This window comes from Mirounga angustirostris, unplaced genomic scaffold (assembly GCF_029215605.1).
Source record: "Mirounga angustirostris isolate CCGP_5_RB_7025 unplaced genomic scaffold, mMirAng1.0.hap1 SCAF_16, whole genome shotgun sequence".
Lineage (NCBI taxonomy): Eukaryota > Metazoa > Chordata > Mammalia > Carnivora > Phocidae > Mirounga > Mirounga angustirostris.
Window position 1 is genome coordinate 18545444 of NW_026991724.1, and position 24842 is coordinate 18570285.

At 52.5% G+C, this 24842-nt stretch overlaps 1 protein-coding gene across 12 annotated transcripts; it reads right to left on the reverse strand.

The window, feature by feature from the left end:
* Window positions 1-3575: 3575 nt before the first annotated feature.
* SLC9A5 (solute carrier family 9 member A5) lies at window positions 3576-24839 on the reverse strand. 12 transcript variants are annotated; one of them, XM_064580813.1, is made up of 16 exons: window positions 23080-24839; window positions 19487-19789; window positions 17323-17486; window positions 17056-17134; window positions 16599-16776; window positions 15808-16028; window positions 15383-15585; window positions 15073-15162; window positions 14909-14979; window positions 14063-14192; window positions 13495-13583; window positions 13206-13332; window positions 8969-9139; window positions 8370-8436; window positions 7606-7740; window positions 3576-5010 (listed from the first exon to the last, which is right to left on the reverse strand). In XM_064580813.1, exons 1-16 carry the CDS (start codon window positions 23270-23272, stop codon window positions 4538-4540), a joined length of 2694 nt encoding a protein of 897 aa, XP_064436883.1. In that variant the 5' UTR covers window positions 23273-24839; the 3' UTR covers window positions 3576-4537. The 12 variants fall into 12 exon arrangements, 9 of the variants coding, with proteins under 9 accessions (XP_064436883.1, XP_045746882.1, XP_064436885.1 ...); XM_045890926.3 differs by having other exon boundaries at window positions 8370-8439; XM_064580815.1 differs by lacking the exons at window positions 19487-19789; window positions 23080-24839 and adding an exon at window positions 17690-19479 and having other exon boundaries at window positions 8370-8439.
* Window positions 24840-24842: the final 3 nt, after the last annotated feature.

The following is a 24842-nucleotide window of genomic DNA, read 5'->3' on the forward strand; positions in this document are numbered from 1 at the left end:
TGCCACATCAGCTCCCAAAGTCCAGACTCTCAGACCAGCTACCTAGGAGCCTTCTTCTTGAGCTGATCTGGCTGCCAGAGGAGCCTTGGAATGGTCCTGCTCCGTCCCCACCCCCCAGCCAGGACCTCTGGCCCCACCCTCCTCTAGCTTTAGCGAGCATCAGGACCAACCTTGGATCCCTCCCCAGCTGTCCCAGAGCCGCCCCATTGAGTCATTGCCTCCTGCTCCCTCCCTGTCCTTCTGCTGCCCATTGTCTGCCCACCCCCAGCCCCCAGCCAGGCCTCCTAGGAGCGCTGAGATCTGGGGGGACCTGCTGGCAGGCACACATACCCCCTCCAATACCAGAGGCAAGTAAGAGGTCCCAAGCCACAGGCCATAGCTGACCTCAGCAGTGCCGGGCACGGGCAGCAGACAGATTCAGCGTCAGGGGCAGCCTTGGTTTGTTCACTCCACATAGAATGTGCATTGTAGCTTCATGAAAACAGAGTGTACTGGCCACTTCTATACTTCCAGCACTTAACATAGGGCCTGGCATAGAATAAATGCCTAGGGGTGCCTGAGAGTGGTCACATTACCACCTGCCGTCCTGAGGCTCCCCATCCTTGAGCCAGATGTAAACTAGAGTCACAAATAGAGACAGACTCAGAGGCTCAGTCTGAAAGGAGAACAGAAAAGGCAGAGAGCTGCACGATGCACAGCCCTAGGATGGCAAAGATACGGATAGAAATGGGGACACACAGAGGCCTAGTGGGGGAACACTGGGGGCTGGGCCTGGAACCAACCCAGGCCGCTGACCACAGCAGGCTCTGCAGGGCTGAGCTTGCAGGACTGAGGAGTGACTCATGGGGCCCATCTCTGTGGCTCTGCTGGCAGCAAAATTCACTCACAGCAGCCTTTTCCACTGAGATCATAAAATGGGGTTGGGCCTCCCTCCCCTGCCCCTTGCCCAGCCTTCCCTCAGCCTCCCATTCCTTGCCAACATAAATCAATCAAAAATAAGATGGGGGCTGTGGGCCTAGTGATGAGAGACCCAAAGTCACTGCACTTACTCCACCCCAAACCTTGCACACTCTCTTCAGTACTGCCTCAGACAGCGAGGGTGATAATACCCCAGACTTTCCAGACTTTTCTCACTTTTGGCCTAAATAAACTCCAAACTCCATACTGGCCTAGAAAACTCATCTGATCACAAATCTTGTCTCAAATGTGTCCATCTCCCCTGGTCAAAATCCTTCCTCCTTCAAAACCTGGTTGCAGCTTAGGTCACCCCGAGGGCCATGTCCATCATCTTATCCAGTCAGGTGGTGAGCCATGGATGAGCTCCTGACTTGCTCACTCTCCTGAATCCCACATGCCTGCCTCTCCCCCAGCTGTGCTCACCTGCTTTCTCCCCCTCCATCTCTGACTAACCCTGTCTTCCCAGATGTCCAACTATCCTTAGTTACCCAGCGCCAAACCCAGGAGCCCCTCTGCACCCCTTCCTCCTGCACCTTGAGTTGCCTGATTGTGTGGATTTAATTTCTACCACCTTTCTAATCTAAAAATTCTCGAAGAATGTCGTGTTTGTGATGTCCCTCACAAGGAGCTGCTTAAGATTACAGATTTCTGGGTCCCCATTGCTTTGCTAAGTCAGAACCTTGGGGCAGGCCCGAGGAATTTACATGGCTTTTTTAAAAGATTTATTTTTAGAGAGAGAGGGAGCGAGGAGGGGGAGGGGCAGAGGGAGAGGGAGAGAGAGAATCTCAAACAGACTTCCCGCTGAGTGCAGAGCCCCGACATGGGGCTCAATCTTAGGACCGCGAGATCACAACCTGAGCCGAAACCAAGAGTCGGATGCTTAGCTGACTGAGCCACCCAGGTGCCCCAGGAATCTGTATGTTTGACAGCTCTCAGTGATTTTGACCCTAAAGTCTGAGAATGGCTGCCTGCCCTCTCCAGTCTCTTCACGTCCCTAGGCTGCTTGAGCAGAGCAAGCCTCCTGTCTCCAGCCTTCCCCTCTACCAGTCTATCCTCCACCAGGGGTTTCTTTCATTCCATCTGGCACCAACTGCGTTTGAGCTCCCCAAAGCATATCACTGCCCACACCACTCCCCAGATCACAGTTCTCCCAGGCCAGCTCTCTGCCACCTCCACAACTCAGCAGCATCCCGCCACCCCCACCCCAGCCTGTGTGTCTCTGGCTGGTTTCTCCAGGGCACATCACCCACTGCTCCTACCTTTTTGCCATGTGTGCTCTGGGCATGCTGCTCTTTCTACCTGGAATGCATCCACCCAACTTTGCCTGTATTGTCTGAACCCCTACACACACACACACACACACACACACACACACACACACACTTTCACACCCACCAGCTCCTCACAAAGCATTCCCAGATCTCCTCGGAGTCCCACAGCACTTTCCTCGCTCCTTGCCTTGAAGTACAAGACCTGTAATGGCAAACATTAACGATCCCTTACTGTGCGCCATGCTGTATACTAGGTTCTTGTCATTTTTTCATTTCATCCTGACAGCAAACTTATAAAATAAGTATACTTGCTATTCCGTCTTAGAGATGAAGACACTGAGGCTCACAGACAGTATGTAATGTGCCTAAGCTGCCATGGCTGGTAAGTGACAGCTGGACGGTTAGCTATTAGGTCCTGTCACTGCCAGCTCTAAACAATATGAGGGCAAGGCCCAAGTCACTCCTCTTTCCTTCCCATTTTCCCATTCGTAGCCCAGAGAAGGTAAGTGCTTATTGACTACCTGTGTAACCTTCGCAGTGTCGAGAGTCCTTCAGATCTATAGAGACAGAAAGTAGGTTAGTGATTACCTAGGGCTGGGCAGGCAGGGGATGACGAGTGACTGCCAATGGGCACAAGGTTTCCTGGGGATAATGAAAATGTTCTAAACTTAGATTGTGATGAGGTTGTACAACTCTGTGAATATATTAAAAACCACTGAACTATACATTTTAAGTGGTTGAGTTTTGTAGTATGTGTTATATCTCAATAAAGATGGATGTCTTCTTAAAAGTCCTTCAGACACAGTGGGAATTGAATCTGGGGCTGCTATTGTCTAAGGGTTTTGGTCCCTAGATGTTTCTGGACCCCACACTACCCACTTTATAGTGTAAACTCGAGTGGTAAGCAGCTCCCTTGAGATTGCCCTCCCACCTGCCATGGGCAGGGGACTTCTGTTTATTTGTCCTACACCTGCCTCCAGGTTTTCAAGGAAGGCTTATCTGATCCCAGTATGGGCTGGCTGCATCTTTGGGTACCTTGGGACCTATGTTCTGGGGTCTCTTTTCCTGCTGGCCTCCCTATTTTAGAGTGGACTCCCAGTTTTGTGACCCTGTGCCCATACAGCGATCCCTGGACAGCCACTGCAGGCCCCCCACTCAGGGGACCATGTTGGGAAGGTATGAGGGAGGAGGGAAAGAGGGCCAGAGGGCCTAACAGTCCTTCCCAGGATCCCCCTCCATTCTCTCTCCTAGAAGCCCCAGGGCAGGCAGTTCTATTTGCCTCATTAGATACCCCAGTTGCCCCCGCACCCCTAGGACCCCCAGACAGATGGACACAGGACACCCATTCATCCGAGAGATGTTTAATGTGTCTTAGGTTCAAGATACAAGACACAGGGCAGGTGCTAACCCCAGAAAATTTACCTGCCACCCAGTCAGCCCCCTTCCCACTGCAGCCAGGCATCCCAGCCCCCAGAGCAGTGGGACGGTGGCCCTTTAATACCTGGCTCCTTTCCTATTTGGGGAATGTCAAGGTGGTCGTGGCCCAGAGGCCACTATCTCCCCTCCTCAGAAAATCCAGACCCAGGAATCTGAAAGATCCAGACTTGGATACAGAGCAGCTGATCTTCAGAGTGACCCCTGCCAAGAAACAGCCCTGATCTGAAGCCTGGCCCAGCCCTGTGGCCTCGATCCTGGAAAAGAAAGAACTATGGCCCCAATAACTGGCAGCAAAGGGAAGGAGATAAAGCAAGAATTGGACACAGGTTCCCACTGCCCCCCCTGCCCCCCACAAAATTGGCTGTAGGTAGCTGACCCAACAGGGCAGCAAAGCCTAAGTAAGGTTGAGGCCTGCTCCACCTCCCACCCCCATCCCTCTGAGGACCAGCCCCTCGAGGAGCCTCAGTGCCAGGGCACTGTCTTTGAGCTGATGCTGGGGAGTGGGTGGAGGGCAGGAAAGACCAGCATCAGCTATGGAATGATGCCCTTGCTTTGGGGGCAGGAAAAGCTGCCAAGAGTGACCGTAGGGGACCCACTGAGGAAAGGGCATCAGCTTCCCAGTGGCTGGGCCTAGCCCCTAGAAGTTCTGGACTGGGTCTTGAGCCAGGGTAAGGGCCTTACTGAAATGGAAGGTGGTGAAAGGGTCCCTGTGAGGACCAGTCCAGGATACCCTTCTGACCTGCCCCAAGGAAGCCCAGTTGCTAGTTCAGGCTCCTCTGGCTCCTTGTCAGGCTAAGTGGGCTCCTCTGCCCATTGCCCAGGGAAGACTTCCCATGGGCATCCAGCCCCCTGCTCCTCCTTGAGTCCGTGGGCTACAGCCGGCCACCTTTGTTGAACTGGATGCACCAGTGGGAGTTGGCTGCGCGTGGGCTAAGGTGGGTGCGGTCCTCGTGTCCCATGAGGGGCTGCAGCTCCTGCTGCTGGGGGATATCAGCGCTGCTCTCACTGCGAGAGCGGCCCGCTTTGGCCAGGCTTGGGGGAAAGGCGAAGCTAGGGCGTGGATCGTAAGGCAGGTCGAAAGGGGGCTGGGGCTCTTCAGTGGCCAGCGGGCAAGGAGGCAGGCGGGTCATAGTCGGGGCCTGGGTACAGGGCGGGGACGCCAGGCTCTCCAGGGACGAGATGCTCTGGTTCCAGCCCGCCTGCATGTCCACGGGCACAATCTTGGTGGTTTCCGAGGACACGTAGACTGCCAGATCTCCCTGCCCACTCTTCCAGGGTAGCTCCTTCTCTGCACAGGTTGGGGAGGGGGGGATGATGCGTGGGCTTGGGCACACCTCAAGGCTCCCTGGGGACAGAGAGTACATATGCACTCATTAGTAACACAGTGGAATCCTTTTCAAGTATCACCACGTTGTCGTAAATAAATTCATTCCACATTTGTCCTAATACATCCATATGTGTGATTAGTTGATGAGGGAAAGCTCTGCATTGTATATCCCCAGCACCTGGCACAGGGCTGGGCACAGAGTAGTTGCTCAGCAAATACTGACTAAATGAATGAAGATAACTCAAGAGAAAAGAGGCGCCAGGCAGGAAGAAAGCCCATCTGTGATCAGCCTCATCAACTTGCAGCGCTGGCCTCAGAAACCACATCCTGCCAGGCCCTGTCCCAGAGGAGACAGCACTGAGCGTGAGGGAGACCTCGAGGTTCCACGCCAAAGGCTTTGGTGCTGCACGCCCTGCCTGAGCACCCACCACAGCCCTTTGGTGCGACAGAGCCCACAAGAGTGAGCTCATGCAAACCCCATAGCAGGCGAGACGCTGTGCCGCAAAGGGGACCTGAGCCAAGGAGTCCCAGCACTGCTGGCAGCCGGCATGGGAGGCCAGGCCACTGTGTGACAGGAAGTCCGAGGTTCTGAAAGAGGAGAAGCCCCCTGGCCACCTCCCGCGCCCTGCTCTCCAAAGTCAATACAATGCCTTGCATATAACAGGTGCTCGGTCTGTACCTGCTCATTGATAAAGTCCTTCGCAGTCGAGTACATTATGAAATGTTTGGAAGTAAAACTCCCTCTCTTGAAAGACCCGGAATGTTAAATTTTAACCACCACCACCACCACCAGACTAAAACAACAACAACAAAATTCAGTCTTCACCTTTGGAGGAGGCTTCATTGGTCTGAAAACTGTTACGTGAAAGGAAAAAAAAAAATCAAGCATTCATCTATTCTTTTCTGTATGAACTGCCCCTCAAAGTAATGAAGTCACTGCTGTGAAGTTTTTTTTATAGAAGAAGTGCTGGTAATGCAGATGACAAAGGAGATGGAGAGCATGACCACTGTGCAGCCCCGGATGCAGTGCGGGGGGGTCTGGCGATGACCGTCAGCGGCTAACGCTGCTGAACAGCTGCTGGCGAGCTTCCCAGCGGGTGGGCCAGGTTAGCACCTGAGCCCAGTGATCGACAGTAACCTCACAGAAGACAGACCCCAGAGGGGATGGGTTTCCCGCTGTGACGCGGTACAAAGTGCACCATCACCGCCACTCAAGGGTTCTTAGCAAAACATCTAAACTGACATCTGATCGAGATTTAATGACTGGTTTAAAGGAAATATAAGGCACAGTGAAACATATTAAAATGATGCTTTGGGGATTCCGTCAGCAAAATCCAGACAAGGACAGACTGTGGGACAAATAACCAGACTATTTCCATAAATACATGGGAAGGAAAAAAAGGGAGGGGGGATCTGTAAATCAGGGTTTCTCAAACTTGACATCACTGACAAGATGGAACAGATACTTTGTTGTAGGCTGTCCCATGCGTTAGCGGACACGTAGTAGCGTCCCTGGCCTCTAGCCGCGACATGCAAGCGCGCCTCTCCAGTTGGGGCGACCAAAAATGGCTCCGGGTATTGCCAAACGTCCCCTGCAGGCAAAGTCACTCCACTACCACCCCCTTGAGAACCACTGCTGTAGGATAAAAGAGACTTAGCAACCAAATGTCATGTGTGGGCCTTGTATGGATTTTTATTTGAAATCTACTGAAAAAAAAAAATTTAAGACAATCAGGGAAATTTGAACATGTGACAAAGACTTTAGATATGATAATGGTATTGTGAGAAATATTTTTTAAGAAGAATCCTTATCTTTTAAAGATACATACTTAAGTATTTATTGATAAGGTGATATGATATCTGAGATTTGCTTCAAAAGAACCCAGTGAAGAGAGGGGCATAGGTGAGGGGATAGATGAAATAAGATTAGGAGTAGGTAATTATTGAAGCTGGGTAATGGGTAGATGGAAGTTTACTTTATTATTCTGTCTATTGTATATTTTTCAATTTTCTAGAATAAACATTTTAGAAATGACACCTGAGGATGCTGGAGCCAACTAGCAGTGATATTATGAGTAAGTTAGGTCTCCACATACGGAAACACATATATATATTGTTTTTGATCCACAATAATGCCATTTTGATGAATTCAGACTCCTTCCCCAGGCCAGGCTGCCACCCTCCCCAGGGGCTCTACCTGAGGGCAGGTGTGCTGAGCATGGGTCACAACAGAGCCTGGTGTTTGGTTTGCTTGTCACCTCGTATGCCTCGCCAGACTGTAAAGGGAGGCTGGGAGGCAGTGACAAAGCTGCAGGCTTTGGAGTCAGATGGGTCAGGTTCAAATTCTGGTACTGCTGTGGGATCCTGGACAAATCCCAAGACCCTTGTGCTCTATGAGCTCGGTTCCCCGATCGTGGTTGTTGTGAGGATTGAATCAGATCAGGCATGTCAGATGTCTGACTATAAAGGAGATGCTCAGTAAATGCTGCTTGGTGAATAAGTGAGTAGGAAAAGGGAGTTGTCTGGAGGGAAGGCCATGAGTGAAGAGGGAAGATGGCAGCTGCACAGCTCCAGCCTGCCCGAGGGGGAGGGAGGCTGGGAGGAAAGCATTACCTGAGACCTTGCCCTCTTGAAGAACCTCACTGGTGGCCCGAGCCACAAAGATGATCCCCTCGTCGTCCTCCTTCTCCGTCTCTGAACTGTCACTCTCCTCCTCCGACTCCGACTCCACAGTTAAGATCACAGCAGCTGGACGGGGACAAGACTGAGTGGGGATGGCCAGCCCGGCAGCTGCCTCTTGGTGCCGCGTAAGCCCAAGCCAGCTGTCTACCCAGGCAAGAGCCCACGGCTGGCACAACCTCCCACCTTCTCCTCTGGCTATTTCAGCACTGGCCTAGGGGTTGGGGCTGGAGAGGAAGGGAGGTGGGGCTGCAGAGCCCCTCCTCAGAGGAAGCCAGTTCCACTTTCCAGCCCCTCCATCCTGTTCTCTCAGCCCCGGAGCCCATCCTCAACTGAAAACATGAGCATCTGGAGAGGTGGAAGGCCCATCAATGCTCAGCTCATCCAAACTCCTGGTTTTGCAGACAGGACACTGGGCTAGGGGACACCCATCCTTCAAGCTCCCCCCTTCTCCATGAGACTTTCTCCAATTCCCCGGGGCCTAGAACCTGTAGTTAGGTACCAGACACCTCCTGCCACAAACTGAGAACTGCCTAGAACATGGCCAGCTTTGAAATCAAGTAAGCCCATCAGGTCCCTGAAGGGAGGAGCCTCAGCCTATGGCACTGAATGCAGCACAAAGGGGATCCTCCAGGTTTTGGTTGATGGGCCTCTGCCCTCCCACCCCATCCTCAGCCCCACCCCCACTCCCTGCTTGCCTGTGTCCTGAAAGCCCAGGTCTCGAGGAGGTTTCCCATTTGTGGCCTCAGTGTTAGCCAAGCCATCCTTCTGAGGACCAAGAAAAAAACCCCTAAGCCTCTGATCATGGCTCAAAACCCCAACCCTGTTGTCTGGTAGGGTCTCCCTGACACAACGGGCCTGGGAATCTGTGTCAGTCTCAGTGGTTTCATCTGCCCGGGGCGCCCCAGGCAAGTGTATGGAGTGTAAGTAACCTATGCCCCAGCAAGGGCTCTGGATGCCTCAGCCTGGGCTGAATTAGGGACTCATGGAGCTCTCCCTGCTCCTGCCCCCAGGAACCTGCCTTTGTCTTTCTGGGTTCATTTCTGGTAGGAAGTTCTGCTGCCTCCCAGCAGGTGACCGCCCACATGGCAAGAGGCAGATCTCCCCCAGAAGGCCTCACCTTACCCTTCTGGGCCTCCAGGAAGTTGCAAAAGGGAACACAAACTATTGCACCCACCAAGGTCTTGAGGATTATCCAACCCGGGGTCCCCCTGGGCTGGACTCCAATACTTGGGAGCTTGAAACTATGCACCATCAGCCTCCAGCCCCAGACAGAAGTCCCAGAGAAAGCACATGCCTTCTTGCGACTGGTCTTGCGAGGTCGTGGCTTGCTCTTGTTGAGGCAGATGTTGTGCTTGGTGGACTTAAAAGACTCCAGCCGCCGCTTCATGTTCTGCTGGAAGATCTCCTTGTCCTGCCGTTCCTGAGCATCCTCTGAGATGAAGTGGCGGCTGCAGCTGGCTTTGTACTGGCAATGACAGCCCCGCCCTGCCATGATGCTGGGAGCCTTGGCCTCCCACAGGAACCCAGGCCACAGCACCAAGTGCACCATAGGCCCTGCCAGCCCAGTTTTTCCAGAACCAACCATGGATTAAAAAAACAAAAAATACGATAGGAACCCAGCCAGCCACTCTGTATTCTCAATTCACCGGAGGTAAACCTTCTTTTTATCACGAACCCATTCCCCCCAAATCTGGCTGTCCCTATCCTCTACTGCCCTTCCCAATCCCCTCTGACTTGAAGTAACAAGAGGCAGGAGACCCTGTATCTTGTCCCTCAGGGCTACTATGAGACTGTGGGGGACATTTCTTTCTTAGCACTTCCATCTAGGAGCCTGGTCCCTGTGCCTGTCCCCCCCACCCCCGGTACACAGGATTCTCCCTCCACAGCGAACTCTCCAGCCAGCCATTTCTGCAAAAACTTTGGACTTCCGGAACTATCTCTCCCGACACCCTGGACCCTCCTGGTCCCAACAGCCACCTGCACCCAATTCAGGACCACCCTCATCATCTGTTCCTTCCCACTCTTTCTCACAAAGACCAAGCCCACTACATAGCTACCTAGACTGCCAGATAGAAGTACTGCCATTTGGTCTGAATCATTTCATCTGGGCTCACCTCCCCAGTACGATCGATCTTTTCCTATGCCTCCTATTTTCTGATGCCCTGAGCCAGTTCTAAGAGCTCCCTTCAAGTCTCCCATCTACCCTCCTCTACCTAATCACCCAGAGGGACCCCTCTCTACTGGGGGTGCCAGAATCAGCTCCCTCCCAGGCCTCCCCCTGAACTCTGGCCCCTGTTTTGCTCAGCCCACTCCTCCCTGCCTCCATCAGCTCCTAGCTCCCTCCCATTCCCCCTGCCCCAGCACCTTCCCTCCTCCCCTCCCCTCACCACGCCCACCCCCTGCCTTTAAGCAGGCAGCTGCCCACACTCCCCTGAAGAAAGCCTTTCCACTGAAGCCACTGCTTCCCTTTTGCTGCCAAACTTTTATACTGTGATTCTGACACTTTCCCTCATACCCATCACTTTCTTAAAAACAGAAATATAACTCCAGGGTTCACGAGTCCATGGTGCTGCCTTCTCCCTGGTCACCAGTGCCATGGCATGGCCTCTGGTTAGGCACTGAGCTGACCTCTGTGGAGCATCCAGCTGTCCTGCCCCAGGCCTCCGAGACACCACCTGCTACAGCTCCTCTCCCCTCCTTTGCTGGCTCCCCTTCCTTTTCTCCCCTGTGGATTCCTCACAGTGTTGTCCGTGGCCCTCCTCTCTCCCCTCCAAATGTTCTCTGTAGTGAACTGGCCCTTCCCCCAGCTTCAGCTAGCCTCATGATAGAGACCACGACGCCATCAGACCAGGTGCATTTGAATCACCTGGACATTTACTAAGCCCACAGATTGTTAGTCCCTTTCCATACTACGAAATCAGAATCTCCAGGAGGTGAAGCCAGGAATATGTATTCTAGCAAGCTCCCCCAGGGGATTCTGATGTTGCCAGGTGAGGAAACCTCTGATGATAAAGATTGCTTATAAATCGTTAGTTCTAGGGGCGCCTGGGTGGCTCAGTCGTTAAGCGTCTGCCTTCGACTCAGGTCGTAATCCCAGGATCCTGGGATCGAGCCCCACATCGGGCTCCCTGCTCAGTGGGAAGCCTGCTTCTCCCTCTCCCACTCCCCCTGCTTGTGTTCCCTCTCTCTCTCTCTCTTTCTCTCTGTTAAATAAATAAAATCTTTTTAAAAAATCATTAGTTCTAGCTCTTATCTCTCTCTTAACCTATCATCTCCTATTTGTAACTGCATACTAAACACTTCTGTCTGTTTCTGATGACATTTCTCTCTCTCTAATGACATTTCTGTGAAGAACACGAAGAATTACAGATTATGTTATGGTATAACTAAGTGGACTCAGAACTAGTTGAGTAACCATACCCAAAAATGCTTGATCCATGTCAGTCTGGAGGAAAGTCTTTGGTAGCATGTCACAGGGCTCTGTCCTCAGCTCTATCCTGTTCAACATTTTATGTTGATTTGGATGAATACAAAGTTAACAGGCTTAGTAAATTTTCACATGATGTGAATCTGAACAGATATTTGGTGCCAGACATGGGATCCAAACGATGGAATGATAGGCTAAATCAAATAAGATGACATTTAACAGAAATAAGCACAATCTTACTCCAGTTTTTTTTAATTGACTACACAAGAATTGCACCCATTGACCAATCTTACATACACACATCCATAGACAACCAATCATTACATACATCCTGATGTGATACAATAAGAAATACATAGCACACCTACTGAATGTTCCTGAATCTGACCAGGCCTCTAGATTTAACTACCAGGAAATACAGAGGATGGAGGAACATGTTAAACACCACCACTGGAATACAATCAGCAAAATCCATAAAATGGGAAATTCTCTGAGACATAGTATCCAGTTTCTTCATAAATAAATAAGCAAGTGGGTGAAAAGGAAAAGGAACTATTAGAGATTTCTTCTTTAATAAAGAGACATATTTACCAAAGGCAAAGTGTGGACTTTATTTGGATCCTGGTTTAAACAAACCATCTGGAAAAAAGATGTTTATGAACACTGGTTGGATATTTCATGTGAGAAGGCATTATTGTTATTTGCTATGAGTGATAATAGTACTACTATTATATATATGTGTGTATATATATATATATAAAATATACATGTACATGAATACATATAGAGAGTTCCTGCCACATAGAGACACATATTGAAATATTTAGAGGTGATATGATATGATATGTCTGGAGTTTGCTTTAAGATAATAAAGTGTGGATGGAGTGAGGTGGGGGTACAGCATGTTACAAGATTAACCATGCACTGATAGAGGAGCTGAGCAATGGATACATGAGAGTTATTTTATTCTGTCTAGTTTTGTGAATGAGTAAAATTTGCCTTGAGAAAAAAGTAAACAAAATGAAACACAAACCCCACAGGTTGGATAAGACAGAGTTTAACAGTCATTAACTGAGGAAGACCATGGAGGTGTGTCTAATTGTAAGGATAATGTGGAGCCTCAGAGTGGTAAAACAAAGCTGGGGGGATTCTGAGCAGCGGGAAGAGAATGGCAAATTCTAGAGCTAGAAAGGTAAGAGAACCCCTATGCCATGCCCTGACCAACCACAGCTAGAGAAGCCTTCTGGGCCTTGTTTCTTATGACCAGAGAAGACACACCAGGGAGAGGCGATGCTGACTTGAGGGCAAGAAGGCCTGTGTGAAAGGGAACGGTCTTGGAACCTTTAAAGTCTTATTCTGCAGAGCTGCAGAGAGTCAAATTAGGACCAGTGCCACCGAGTTAAGGGAAGCCAATTCCGTCTCAATGATAGAAATAACCTGGACTGTTTCAACTGCCAGGAATGGTAACAGCTGCCTTCCCGGTTCAGACAAGTTCAACGTAATGGCTTGCTGCCCCCTTGTGGGGTTGCAGCAGATTCCCTCCCGGATGGGCTGGGCCGTCTAGCCTAGCCCCAAAACTTCCTGACCTGCGTTAGACTAACATTCTCTAAAAGAGATGCCGGCTTTCCCCATGCTAAGCTGGTCCCACAGGCTTCCTCAGCACTTCTGCTTCTGTCTGGGACCCCATCAAGCCCTCTGTAGTCTGTCCCCTCCTCTCCCCTTCAGGACAACCACCCAATCCTATGTGCTCCTCTCCCTTACCACCACCCAGCTCCGATCTGGTGTTTCAGTCCAGCCTCCCAACTGGCTCTCCCCGTCTCTCACCTCACCCCTCCAATTTGGTCTGAGCTCTGCTACCAGAAGAAGACATCTTTAAACAGTGCTTGTATCAGGCCAACCCTTTCTCAAAAAAAAAAAAAAAAAAAAAAAAAGCTAAAAGTTATTACAACAAGATGAAGCCCACGCTCTTCAAGTGGGTGTTTTTAACTCTCCACTAGCTGGCGCCAACTGCCTCTTGAGCCTGTAGTCATGGCCTCCCCGACCACCCTTCCCCAACCCCCCGCCCCAGCTGCCCTTGGAACTCTCACACCGTGCCTGCTCTCACCCGGCGGCGTGGCTTGTAGAGGCCTCCACAGAGCAGATGGTGCATCACAGCATCCTCACGGTCCCGGCCGCTGCGCACTGTGTCAATCACCTGCAGATCCAGACACGCTCCACTGCCACTCTCCCTCCTGCAGGAGGCAGGGAACATGTGTGCCGGGGAGGGGCCGGGAGGCACAGGCCAGGGGGAGGGCAAAAAGCAAAGGTGTTCACATATCTTCCCCAAAAGGGATGCACAGAGAGGGCCCAGCAGAGAGGAGCTTGAGGAATTGGAAGGGGGCTCAAGGACTTACAGCAGGTTGGTGACAGAGGTCTCTGCCACAGAATTGCGGCTGGGCATGGAGGGCAGAGTGAGCCCCGTGGAGGACAAGATATGGCCTCCCTGCAGGGGCCAAGACAGAGGTCAGACGGCAATCAGATGGAGGGTGGCCCAGTCAAAGGGTAATAAAAAGAACAATAGGTAACACTTATTCTGCTCTTTGATCTTCCAGGTACTGTGCTATGCACTTTAAATATTGAATCCACAAAACCCCACGACATAGGTATTCTTATTCCTGCTTTCTTACAATTGAGGAAACTGAGGCTCAAAGAGGATAAGGGACTTACCCAAGATCACAAGCTTGTAAGTGGTAAGAATTGAACTGCATCTGCTGACTGTAGAGTCCAGCTCTTTCTCAGCTTTCTCTACTGCCTGCCAGACTCTGAATTTAGCATCAGGTCAGGCTGGTGCCTGCAGCTGCCACTTTACCAGACCATGGAGTCTGCTGGGAATTCCCAACTCCCTGCTCAGGTCCTGCCTGTCACCCCTTCCTGCCTTGCTCTGCTGGCTACCTGCCCACCCACCACTGGCTGCTGGCCCACCTGGTCCACGAAGCTGATGGCATCCCGGATGTTGAGTCTATAGTACACATCCCAGATCTGGTCCCGGATGCGGTAGGCTGACCGCCGCATCAGCAGCTGACTCAGGTACTTCTTGTCAAACTGCTCCCACCTACAGAGGACGTCAGGCCCAGCCCTGAGTGCCATCCCCAAAGCCCAGCTGGCTGGCCCTTCCTCAGATGGGGCAGGGGCACGGCCAGCACTGGCCTGGCTCTCTTGGTGTGGGCCGCAGCTGGGAGAATCTCAAAGCTAATCCCGGCCCTTATGGAACTTACAGCATTAGGGGAAAGCCTGACATTAAATTGAAGTTATTGCAAACAACTAAAATTGCAACCATAACAAGAACTACAAAGGATAGAGTATGATAGGGATTTGTCCTAGTCAGGGAGGCCAAGGAAGTCCTCCTTAGAGAATTGATGCCTATGGTGCGATCTGAAGGATGAACAGGTTAAGTAGGTGAGAAGGAGGCAAGGGAATGTTCTAATACACAGAATATGGGCGAAGGTCCCAGTGGCAGGGTGGGAGAAGCAGAGCGGGTCCTGAGGTTCTAAACCAGGATCCATGTAATTAGCAGGCAGAGAGTCAAAGGCAGAGCAGAGCACGATGAGGCTGGGGTCTGGCACCTGCAGTACCACACAGGGCCAGGCAGGCCTCCCTGGGAAGACTTGTCTTATCCTGAGAGTACTGGGATGCCACTGAAGAGCTCCTGGCAGAGGTCACCCAGCCCAAGTCTGGCTGTGTCCCTTCTCAGAAGTGTGGCACATCCCCAATGCTGCCCTGGCTGGTGGGGCTGCTGCTGCTGAAGGAGCCTTGGGGGAGCTCCCTCACCTGTCCCTCCAGTAGTGATAGCCATGGTGCCCCACAACGTCCTCCACTGCAGCCAGAATGTGGTCAAAAGTCTAGAAGGGGGTGGGTAGGGGGACTGGATCAGGACTCTGCTCAAAATAGAAGGAAGAGAGGTATAGGTGTAGGGATGGGGTTCTGGTACCCACGTGCTCATGCAGCTCCTGGTTCAGGGTGGGTTTGTGATGCTCACTCCTCTTCACCTTCAGCCACTTGACCAGTGGCTTGATGGTTAAGCCCTATGGACAGGCAGCAGGTGAGCCCTGCCCTATCCAGTTCCCTGCTGCCCTTCTCGCCCCATAATTAGACCTCAGCTTCTGTACCTCCACCTTACTGCACTCAAGGTCTGGGAAGTCAGGTCCCTATCCCCCAAAGAGAAGAGCCCCAGTCCCAAAGGCTCCATGCCTCCCCCAGGGCCTGCCGGACCCTCTCCCTACCCAGCCTCCTGGGCTCTCCCACCTGCACAATGACTGTGAAGAAGACCACCACAATAGTGGTGGCCACAAAGTAGTCCTTGGCAGGGACCTTGGTCCTGTCCAGTAGGATGACGAGAGCGAAGGCCACAGCCCCCCGCAGGCCCCCATAGGACATCACCACCTGGTCAATCTTGTCCAGAGGGACCAGCCGGAACTGATTCAGCACCCACGTCTGCAGGACTACGCCTACAGCAGGAGGGAGGCCAGTGGGAGCAGGGCGTTGGGAGTGGAGGACCCAGGAGTGGATGGCACCAAGTATCTGGGCTAAGGTCTGACAGGGGTTGGGAGGGGTGAGCAACGGGGCGGGGGGGTGGGGCTTAGGAATAGACAAGGATGTGGACTCAAAGTGGGGGATGAGCTGGGGCAGGGCAGGAAGGAGAGTGGGAAAGCAGAGGGTGCTGGCAATACCGAGGGCTCGGAAGAACAGGATGAAGAAGAGGGTGCCCAGCACCAGCCCAGAATCCCAGGCCCACTTAGAAGAGTCCACAGCCGAGATGCCAAGCAGCATGAAGATGACGGTCTCAGCACAGCTGGCTAGAGTCTTCATTGTGTATTTGACAGCCGTGCGTGACTTATGGGAGATGTTGGCCTCCACATACTTCTTACAGCCCAGGCCACACATAGTCACACTGGGAGAGGAATGAACAGACAGGGCAAGTAAGGAGGGGTTGCAGCCTCTGGGGTGTGAGCGTGCCGCAGGAGGGGTGCTGCCCATCACAGGATGTCAGACCGTCAGAGCTGAAGCCCAGGGAGGCAAAGAGACTGTCCCAGGATAGCTAGTGGTGGGTGGTCTTGGGATAAGGGTCCAAATCTCCAGGTTCCCACTCAGTGCCTCCTGGAAGGGAAGCTGCGAGAAACATGCTCTGACTTGCATCCTCTCTGAGGCACTCTTTAAAGTGCTGTGGCCATTAGAGCTGGTGGCACCAGGACCTGAGGTCCACTTCTAGCTCAGCCTATACCCCAGAGAGTGCTTCAGGCAGAGGAAGATTGGGTTCTGAGGTGCCTAGAGCAGTTCTGGAGGCAGATCCTGAAACATCACCTGAGGTTTGCCGTCTCCCCAGGGGAGTTTGAGGCTCCCGCTACCACAAGGGCTCAGGGAAGCCTATTGCCTCTTCAGGGTCCTGCTTCTGTCCATGGAAGGGGCAACCATCTCCAATGCCCCCTCCCAGCTGCCTACATGCAAGGCCCCCAAGACTCACGCAAGAATAGCAGAAAGCGAGGCCATTTCAGCAGTGAGGTAGGCTGCATAGGCGAGGAGGAAGACCAGCAGCGGCTCGATGATGCGGACCCGCTTGGTGAAGCGTGTGGTCAGGGCCAGGAGGAAGGCAAAGACTAAGCCCACGGCTGCCCCGCCCAGACTGACCAGAAACAGGGAGGCTGGGGGAGGAGTGGGTTGTCAGCATGACCCCAGGCCTGGACCCCACCCGGGCAGACAAGAGTGCTGCCTGACAGGGAGTGGAGGACAATGCCCACTGGACTCCCCGGGGGTCAGGATCCCAGAACCAGGATCCCGGGAAAGCCCTTCCTTCTCAGGTTCTCGGGATCCCATTTCTCCATAGTGGAGGGAAGGGAATGAGGCAACCCAACAGCCTCCTCTGTCCTGACGCAGTTGGGGGCAGGGACTCAGCAACCCAGCCAAGAGGGGGAAATACTGACCGACTCCTTTCAGGTAGTCAGCAGCCTGCACGTTGGCAGAGCCCATCTCCACAAAGGAGTTGCAGACCTTGTACAGCACCTGAGTGAGAAGAGGAGAGTCAGAAGCAAAGAGGGAATGCCCAACTGGGACTGCCAGGAGCAGGTGAAAACTGAGGCTGTGTTTCTTCCCCAGGGGACCCAGGGAAGGGTATGAGCATGCTCAGACACCCAACTAGTCAGAGCATGGTAGCGGGGGTCAGGGAATGGCAGCCAACTGAGCACTCTCACCACAGTGACGGCATCATTGAGCAGGGACTCGCCAAAGACGATGATAAAGAGAGTGTCGTTGACGTGCACCTCCTCAAAGACAGCCAGGACGGCCACGGGGTCCACTGCTGAGATGAGGCTCCCGAACAGCAGGAAGTCCAGCAAGCTGGCCTGCACTCGAGAGGCTTTTGAGGGACAGATGGGGGACAGCAGTTGGTGAGGTATCTGGTCTCCCACAGCATTCCTTGTGACAAGCCCTGGCTCCCACCACCACCCCCCGCCCCCGCATTGTGGAAACAAGGATGCCCAGAGAGGACTTGGGCTGGTGAAGACAGTGTCAGCCCGCAGGTCAGGAGACTTGAGCCTAAGGCCTGGCTTTGCCACTTACCGGCTCTGTGATGTCGGCGCTGTCACTGTCACATGACTTCTCTTAAGCCATGCCTCCTCATCTGCCTACCTCACGAGATTGCTGCAAAATCAACCCAGGAGATGGCTAAGAAAGTCTAAGTAACCTGAAAAGTTAAGGTGACGCTGAGAATTGCAACTGCAGTAATAAGAACCACTAGCAGGTGGAAACTGGCTGCTGACTGGCCTTATCAGGGACAACAACAAGAGAGTGCTTTCTCCCACACTTGTGGTTCTCAGCCTAAGGGATGTGACACAATTGTCAGCAGGAGGGGGAAGGGCTGTCCATCCACGAGGGCTAAGTGTGATAGGAAAAGCACCCACCATGGGGAGAACTTGAATATGACATAGAATCTCTGTGAGCCCCAGTTTTCTCATGTATATATTGGGAATAATAACAGTATCTCCCTCAAAAGGTTCTTTATTTAGCCAGAGTCTCATACATAGTAAGCACCTAATAGATGTTACTTATTATTATTGTTGTTGTTACTGTTATTATTATTATTATTATCTGATGTTCTCCCTTCCCTTCCTGCCCCAAAGAGTTCACTCATCCATTCGGAAAACCAGGCTGGAATCCTCAAGTAGAAACTGCAAACCTCCCCTTGTACCTTGGAAGAAGTCTGAATTATCAATGTTCAGAGTTGGATGGATTTGGGTACAGGAAATGAGGAAGAAGGGAGTAGGAAGGCAGCCTAAGGGCAAGGAGCCCCAGTAAAGCAGACCTCACCTACTAACCTTGAACCTGTTATCAAATGAGTTCAAGGCCTTCTATTTCCTCATCTATTAAGTGGGACAAATTATACCCCAACAGGGTTGCTATAAAGAGTCCATGGGATAAGTAAGGAGAGAACACTCAGTGTAATGTATTGCATTCTGTCGATGTATAATATAGATTTATCTATAATAATAATAATAACAACAGGGGTGCCTGGCTGACTCAGTCATAAGAGCATGTGACTCTTGACCTTGAGGTCATGAGTTCAAGCCCCATGCTGGGTGTAGAGATTACTTAAAAAAAAATTCAGGGGTCCCTAGGTGGTGGTTGGGCATCTAACTTGGTTTTGGCTCAGGTCCTGATAGCGTCTGGAGATCCAGCCGCGCCTCGGGCTCGGCGCTCAGCAAGTGTGCTTGATTCTCTTCTCCCTCTGCCCCTCCCCACTATGTACATGCCCTCTCAAATAAATGAATGAATCTTTAAAAAAAAAAATGTAAGGGGGTGCCTGGCTGAACAGTGGCTGGCTCAGTGAATGAAGCATGTGACTCTTGATCTTGGGGTTGTAGGTTCAAGCCCCATGTTGGGTGTAGAGATTGCTTAAAAATAAAATTGTTAAAAAAAAATCTTAATTAAAAAAAAATAATAATAATAACAGAAAACCACCCTGATGTGACCTGGGCAGAGCCAGGATGGTTGGCCCTCAGGGAACAGTGAATTGTGCCTCAGGGGAGCAAGACTGGCAAGTGGCAGTGTGGTAACAGAGGGCAGGAGGCAGCAGAGTAGTAATGCAGGCTTCCCAGCCTCGGCAGCCCACACACAGCTGGGAGCCAGGCCTCTGCTCAGCTGTCATGCTGCAGAAGCCCAGACTCAACTGGCAGAGACCTAAATGAAGGCTGAAGGCCCATCTGGAGTGTTGCCTTGCACTCCAGGTGGGAGGGACCTAAGACAGAGCTCTTAGGGCATGGCTCTTGCCAATATGGGATCTCCAGAGCTGGAGAAGGGAGCTGGGTGACGAATCTGGCAAAGCCTCCCTCTGCCAGTCCAGGGCCTAGTGTCACTCACCCACAAGTCCAGCCTGCTGCAGGCCCCAGAGGGCAGCACCTGTTGTGAAGGCATTCCAGAGTGTGCCCACCACAGCATATGTGAGGATGGCACCCAAATTGTCAAAGAACAGCCGGCTAGGCATGAAATAGCCCGAGTCCAGCACAATAGGAGGCAGCAGGAAGAGGAAGAATGTGCCTGGCTCCAGCTGGTACTCAGCTTTCTTGGCCACAGCCAAGACAATGCCTCCAAGCACCAGTCCCAGCAAAATCAGCAGGCAGCTCTCAGGGACCAGCGATGTCACCTTCCGCGACAAGTGAAACACTACAATGCAAGAAGAGGGCAGGATGTATCAGCTTATGGGACACACACACACACACACACACACACACACACACACACTGGCCTTTAACCTCCCAGTCTTAAAATGTTATCTAAGGTCAGGAACCCTGACCCTGGGACCAAGGAGGAGAAAAGAACGGCAAGACTGCTAGAATCTCCAAGTTGCATGGCTACAAGCCCTCCACTGCAGCTAAGGTTGTCTGTCTCTTGGTGCTTCTGTCATGGTAACCTAGGCCTTTCTGGCTCTTTCCATTCTGGAGATGACCCCTCCTCTCTACTCTTATCCTCAGGGGGCCTCACCTTTCTCTGATCTCCCTTATTCATAGCTATTATTTGAGCCTCAGCAAATGTTAGCTGGTATATTTTTATGCATAACATAGCTATTAAAATCAGGACCTCTAGAGTCAGGCTGCCTGGGCTCGAAGACTAGCTCCTCTATTTACTAGTTCTGTGGCCTCGGAGTACATAACTTCACCTCTCTTTCAGTTTTCTTGTCAGCAAAATGGAAATAAAAACAGTCATGATCTCATAGAATTGTTGTGAGGTTTAAGTAAAACAATCTACTCGATAGCACTTAACCCAGTGCTCTATCACAAGCACTCAATAAACGTTACCTAATATAGTGTCTTGCTCCCTATCCAGACCACAACACATATTATATCTCCTAGCAGCACTGCAGGCCTCCTAGCCCAATGTGCTTCTCATTACATAGGCTCAACTAATGGCACAATCGCTTAAAAAACATTGGGTGTAGCAGTAAGAAGGTCTCCAGTTCTTCTGGCTCCATCACTTTCTGTGTGATCTCAAGCTATTTAATTTACCTGAACTCTGGGGAAGGATGCCTGGCTGGCTCAGTCGGTGGAGCATGCCACTCTTGATCTCGGGGTTGTGAGTTTGAGTTGTGTATAGAGATTACTTAAAAATAAAAAACCTTTAGGGCGCCTGGGTGGCTCAGTTGGTTAGGCGACTGCCTTCGGCTCAGGTCATAGTCCTGGAGTCCCGGGATTGAGTCCCGCATCAGGCTCCCTGCTCGGTGGGGAGCCTGCTTCTCCCTCTGACCTTCCCCCCCTCTCATGTGCTCTCTGTCTCTCTCATTCTCTCTGTCTCAAATAAATAAATAAAATCTTAAAAAAAAAAAAAAAGAACTAAAAAAAATAAATAAATAAATAAAAAATAAAAAATAAAAAACCTTTAAAAAAATGATCCTGGGGGGAAATAATGACAGACCTGCCCCCAGGAAAAGAAGTGGAAGTATGAATTGGGTTTCTAGCATTATCGCCACTCCTCTCTTTGCCCACTAAAATAAACTCTTTTGGCTTTCCCCTAGGCCCTGAGATCCTGAGTAAACACTTCTCCCCATACCTGGAGTGGCAGGTAGTGGAAGTGGCCTCCATGATAATCGCCTATGTGAGACCCAATGCCAAGACAGTGCCCTTTGGAAGCTATATGCAAAGGGCTTAGAACAGTTCCTGGCACACAGTGGGATCTACATAAATATTTGTCAAATAAAAGGGGAAAAAAGGGCACCTGGGTGGCTCAGTCGGTTAAGCGTCTGCCTTCGGCTCACGTCATGATCCCAGGGTCCTGGGATCGAGTCCCACATCGGGCTCCTTACTCTGCGGGGAGCCTGCTTCTCCCTCTCCAACCCCACTTGTGCTCTCTCTCACTATCTCTCAAATAAATAAATAAAATCTAAAAAAATAAAATAAAAATAAAAATTTAAAAAAAGGGGGGGTGGGGGAAATCTCCTAGCAATGAAGCTGAGGGAAGGTATCGCTGAGCGTCCTACTGATCTCTCCCATCCTCTGTGAGGACTTGTGTGTGTGTGTGTGTGTGTGTGTGTGTGTGTGTGTGATGAAGAGGCTCTCTTCTTCTACCTCCAGAGGATGTGACATCCAAGCTAGGCAACGCACTACAATTTATTGGGGAAACTACAGTTGTTGCTACATAAACCCTAAATAAAACAAGAACTTTCCTGCAACTCATAGACTCCTCAGCAAACCCAATTCTCGGCTCCCAAATCTGGGCTCCTCCCTCTTGCTCTCATTGCTGCCAGGCCCTAAGGTAAATTCAGTCAGATCTGCCCACACACATCCCTACCTTCAGTTCCCCTCTCCTCTCCTTCAGGGACTCCATTCCATCCTCACTTCCAGAGCATGCATCAACCCCAGCACTGCAATCCAAAACCCATCACCAAAGCCTGTTCTCAGGCAGAACTAGGCTCCCTGAAGGCCTTCAGGCCCCATTTCCCATTACTAATGAGCTGCAAGAACAGAGTGGAAAGTTCTTCTGTTCCTGCCCAGCAACCCCACCCCCCACCCCCAGCAGAGTCCCTGGGGGAGTTGAGGGGCAAATTCTAAGCTGTGTGATTCCTACAGGAAGACTGTATTGGTGAGATTGGAGTACAGCCTGTGCCAGCATAGCTGGGGAGTGAGTAGCAACGCTCAGCTATAATTAGTCACCCCCACAGCAGAGCCTGAACAACAGGGAGATGGAGGAGGGTCTCTGGCAGGAGGAGGGACCACTGGCTGCTCAGAAGTGGGGAGGAAGGGGCAAAGGCAAGGAAAAGCAGCTCTATTCAAGGCAAGGAACGTGAAGCACAACCTTTAATGCTGTGCAGACTGAAGGAGGTCGGATGTATGAAAGCACCTAGTGTAGGCAGCAGATAGTAAGTAAGGCCCTATGAAATGAAAGGGGTTTTTGTTTGTTTGTTTTTTACCCTGAAATGGGAAGAACGTAGATCTGAATAATGGTAGGGGGTCCTGCTAAGCACACTAAAGAACGGTGCATCTGTAGGAGAGCAGAGGGGGGGCCTAGAGGAAAAGTGGCAATCTAGTATCCCAAGAGAGTGGACACTTGTATGTGGTCTCCTGGGAAGACTGCTTCTGCAGATCCAGGATGCCTGGATTCGCTGGAGAACACTATCTCCACAATGTCTCCACACATCTTTGTTGCTGAGAGGTTTCTAGGAGCCTGGAGACTGGTGGAGAAGAGGCCAGACCGAAGGGCTTACGGGGAAGAGGGGGGCAGAGAGGGCAAAGAGTAGGGATGGAGAGAGCTGGGGTAGCCCTCAGAGAAGGCCAATCCTCAGACCTCCCCCGCGGGGAGGAGAGGAGGGAGAGAGGGCGCAGGAACTCTGTGAGAGCCCGGATTTGTGGAATCGGAACCTGAGTCCTGGCACTGTGCAAGAAGCAGGCCCTGATCTGGGCACTAGGGGTTGGGGGCGGGTCCGCCGCCGGCCGCCGGCCTGGCGCTCACACACACGCACTCACCGATTTTGGCCAGGCTGGCCACCAGGATCCACAGGGCTACCAGGTAGGGCGCCTCCACCTCGTGCCACTGCCAGCGGAAGAGCGCCAGCCCTGCGGGAGGCTCGCCGGGCGACCCCGGCTCCTGGGTGGGCTCTTCGGTGGCGGCCGCCCCCGCCAGGGGCAGCCCGAACAGCGGTAGTGCGGCGCGCAGCATCCTGCCGCCTGCCTAGCGGCCCTCCGGCACCGCACGGCCGCCGGCCCCGCGTCGCTGCCGCGCCTACCGGCCGCCCCCGCGTCACAAGCACGTGGGGCCCGCTCCCCCCAATCCCAGCTCCGAAACCCCCAAGCCGGGTCCGGACTCCGAGACCGTGCCCCGGGCGTCCGGACTCTGGACCCCTGGTCCTCCCCCCTCTAAACCAGTCTGAGCTCTGGAAATCCCCCAGTCCAGCTCTCCAAGTCCCGAAACCTATTCCTTCGAGTCCGCTCCCCCAAACCTTCCCCAGAGCTCCCCTGACCCGGTTTCAGAGCTGTGAGCGGCCACAGCCCTCCGGAGGCGCGGCCGCGTCCCACCCGCCGGAGTAGGTAGCCCGTCGCGGGAGCGGAGGGGATCTGCGGGGGGCGCGGTCCAGGCCGGAGGGGCGCATCTCCTTCACCGCTAGTGCCGACCCGCTGGAGCCGCCGGCAGCTGGTACTGAAGGCGCGGGCCCCGACGCTGCCCCGTGCAGACGGCAGGGGGCAGTGCGCCGCCGCCCTCCGGAGCCTAGGACCCCCTTCGGGCCCCCGCCCAGACCAGCGCTGCGCACGCGCACTGGGCCCTCCCAGAAAGCCGTGATGGACAACGCCGTCCTTCCTCAACGTCCCCAGAAACTCCAAGGCCCAGACTGGGCCCAGCTCATTCAAGGCTGATGAGGAAGCTGTTCCTCTTTATCTCCCAAACCGAGGAGCACCCGGCCTCCCTTTCGGTCAAACTACAGGAAAGTCTCCTCACCTTTTCCATGAAAACAGAAGGGAACCTATCCTCTTTCCCTGAACTATGAGAAAACCCAGCCTATCGATTCCCTTCAAACTAAAAGGGATCCACTCACCTTTCCCCCCAAACCTGAGGGGCATTTGGCTTATCTCACCCCAAACTGAGGAGGACCGTCTCCATTTTTCATTCAAGCTGAGGGGCACCCAACCCACATCTTACCCCAAACTGAGAAAAACATGTTCTACCTCCTCACTCAAATTGAGTCATCACATCATTTTCCCAGAACTGAGGGGCACCCGTCCCTCTTCTTACCCCAACTAAAGGGAAATGATTCCACTTCTTCCTTCAAACTGAGTGGAATCTATTTTCACTTCTTGCTCCAAATTGAAAGGGATCCATCTCCCTGCTTTCCCCAAACGATGGAATCCCATCCACTTCATCCCTCAAACTGAAGGAATCAGGACCATCTCGTCCCTAAACTCTGGGAGACCCGGCCGGCCACTATCTGAAGAAATTCCCGCCCCACCTGCCCGAATAACCCCTCAACAAGAATGCAGCCTCACCGCCACCAACCCCAATGAAAACCTCCCCGCTCTGGGCACGCTCTTGAAGGCGGGGGGTGGGGGTCTGGGGGGGTGAGCTCCGGTTTCCCGCCGGCAGAGCCAGTGAACTAACGGGATCACGATCGCGCCCTCTGAGTGGCTGGTGGCAAGCCCCGCCCCCAGCAGTGGTTGCCCCTCCCGGCGCTTTCAGGGACTACTCTTGGCTCCACCCCCTTCCTCGGCCCCGCCTCCTCCTGGCCCCGCCCCCTCTT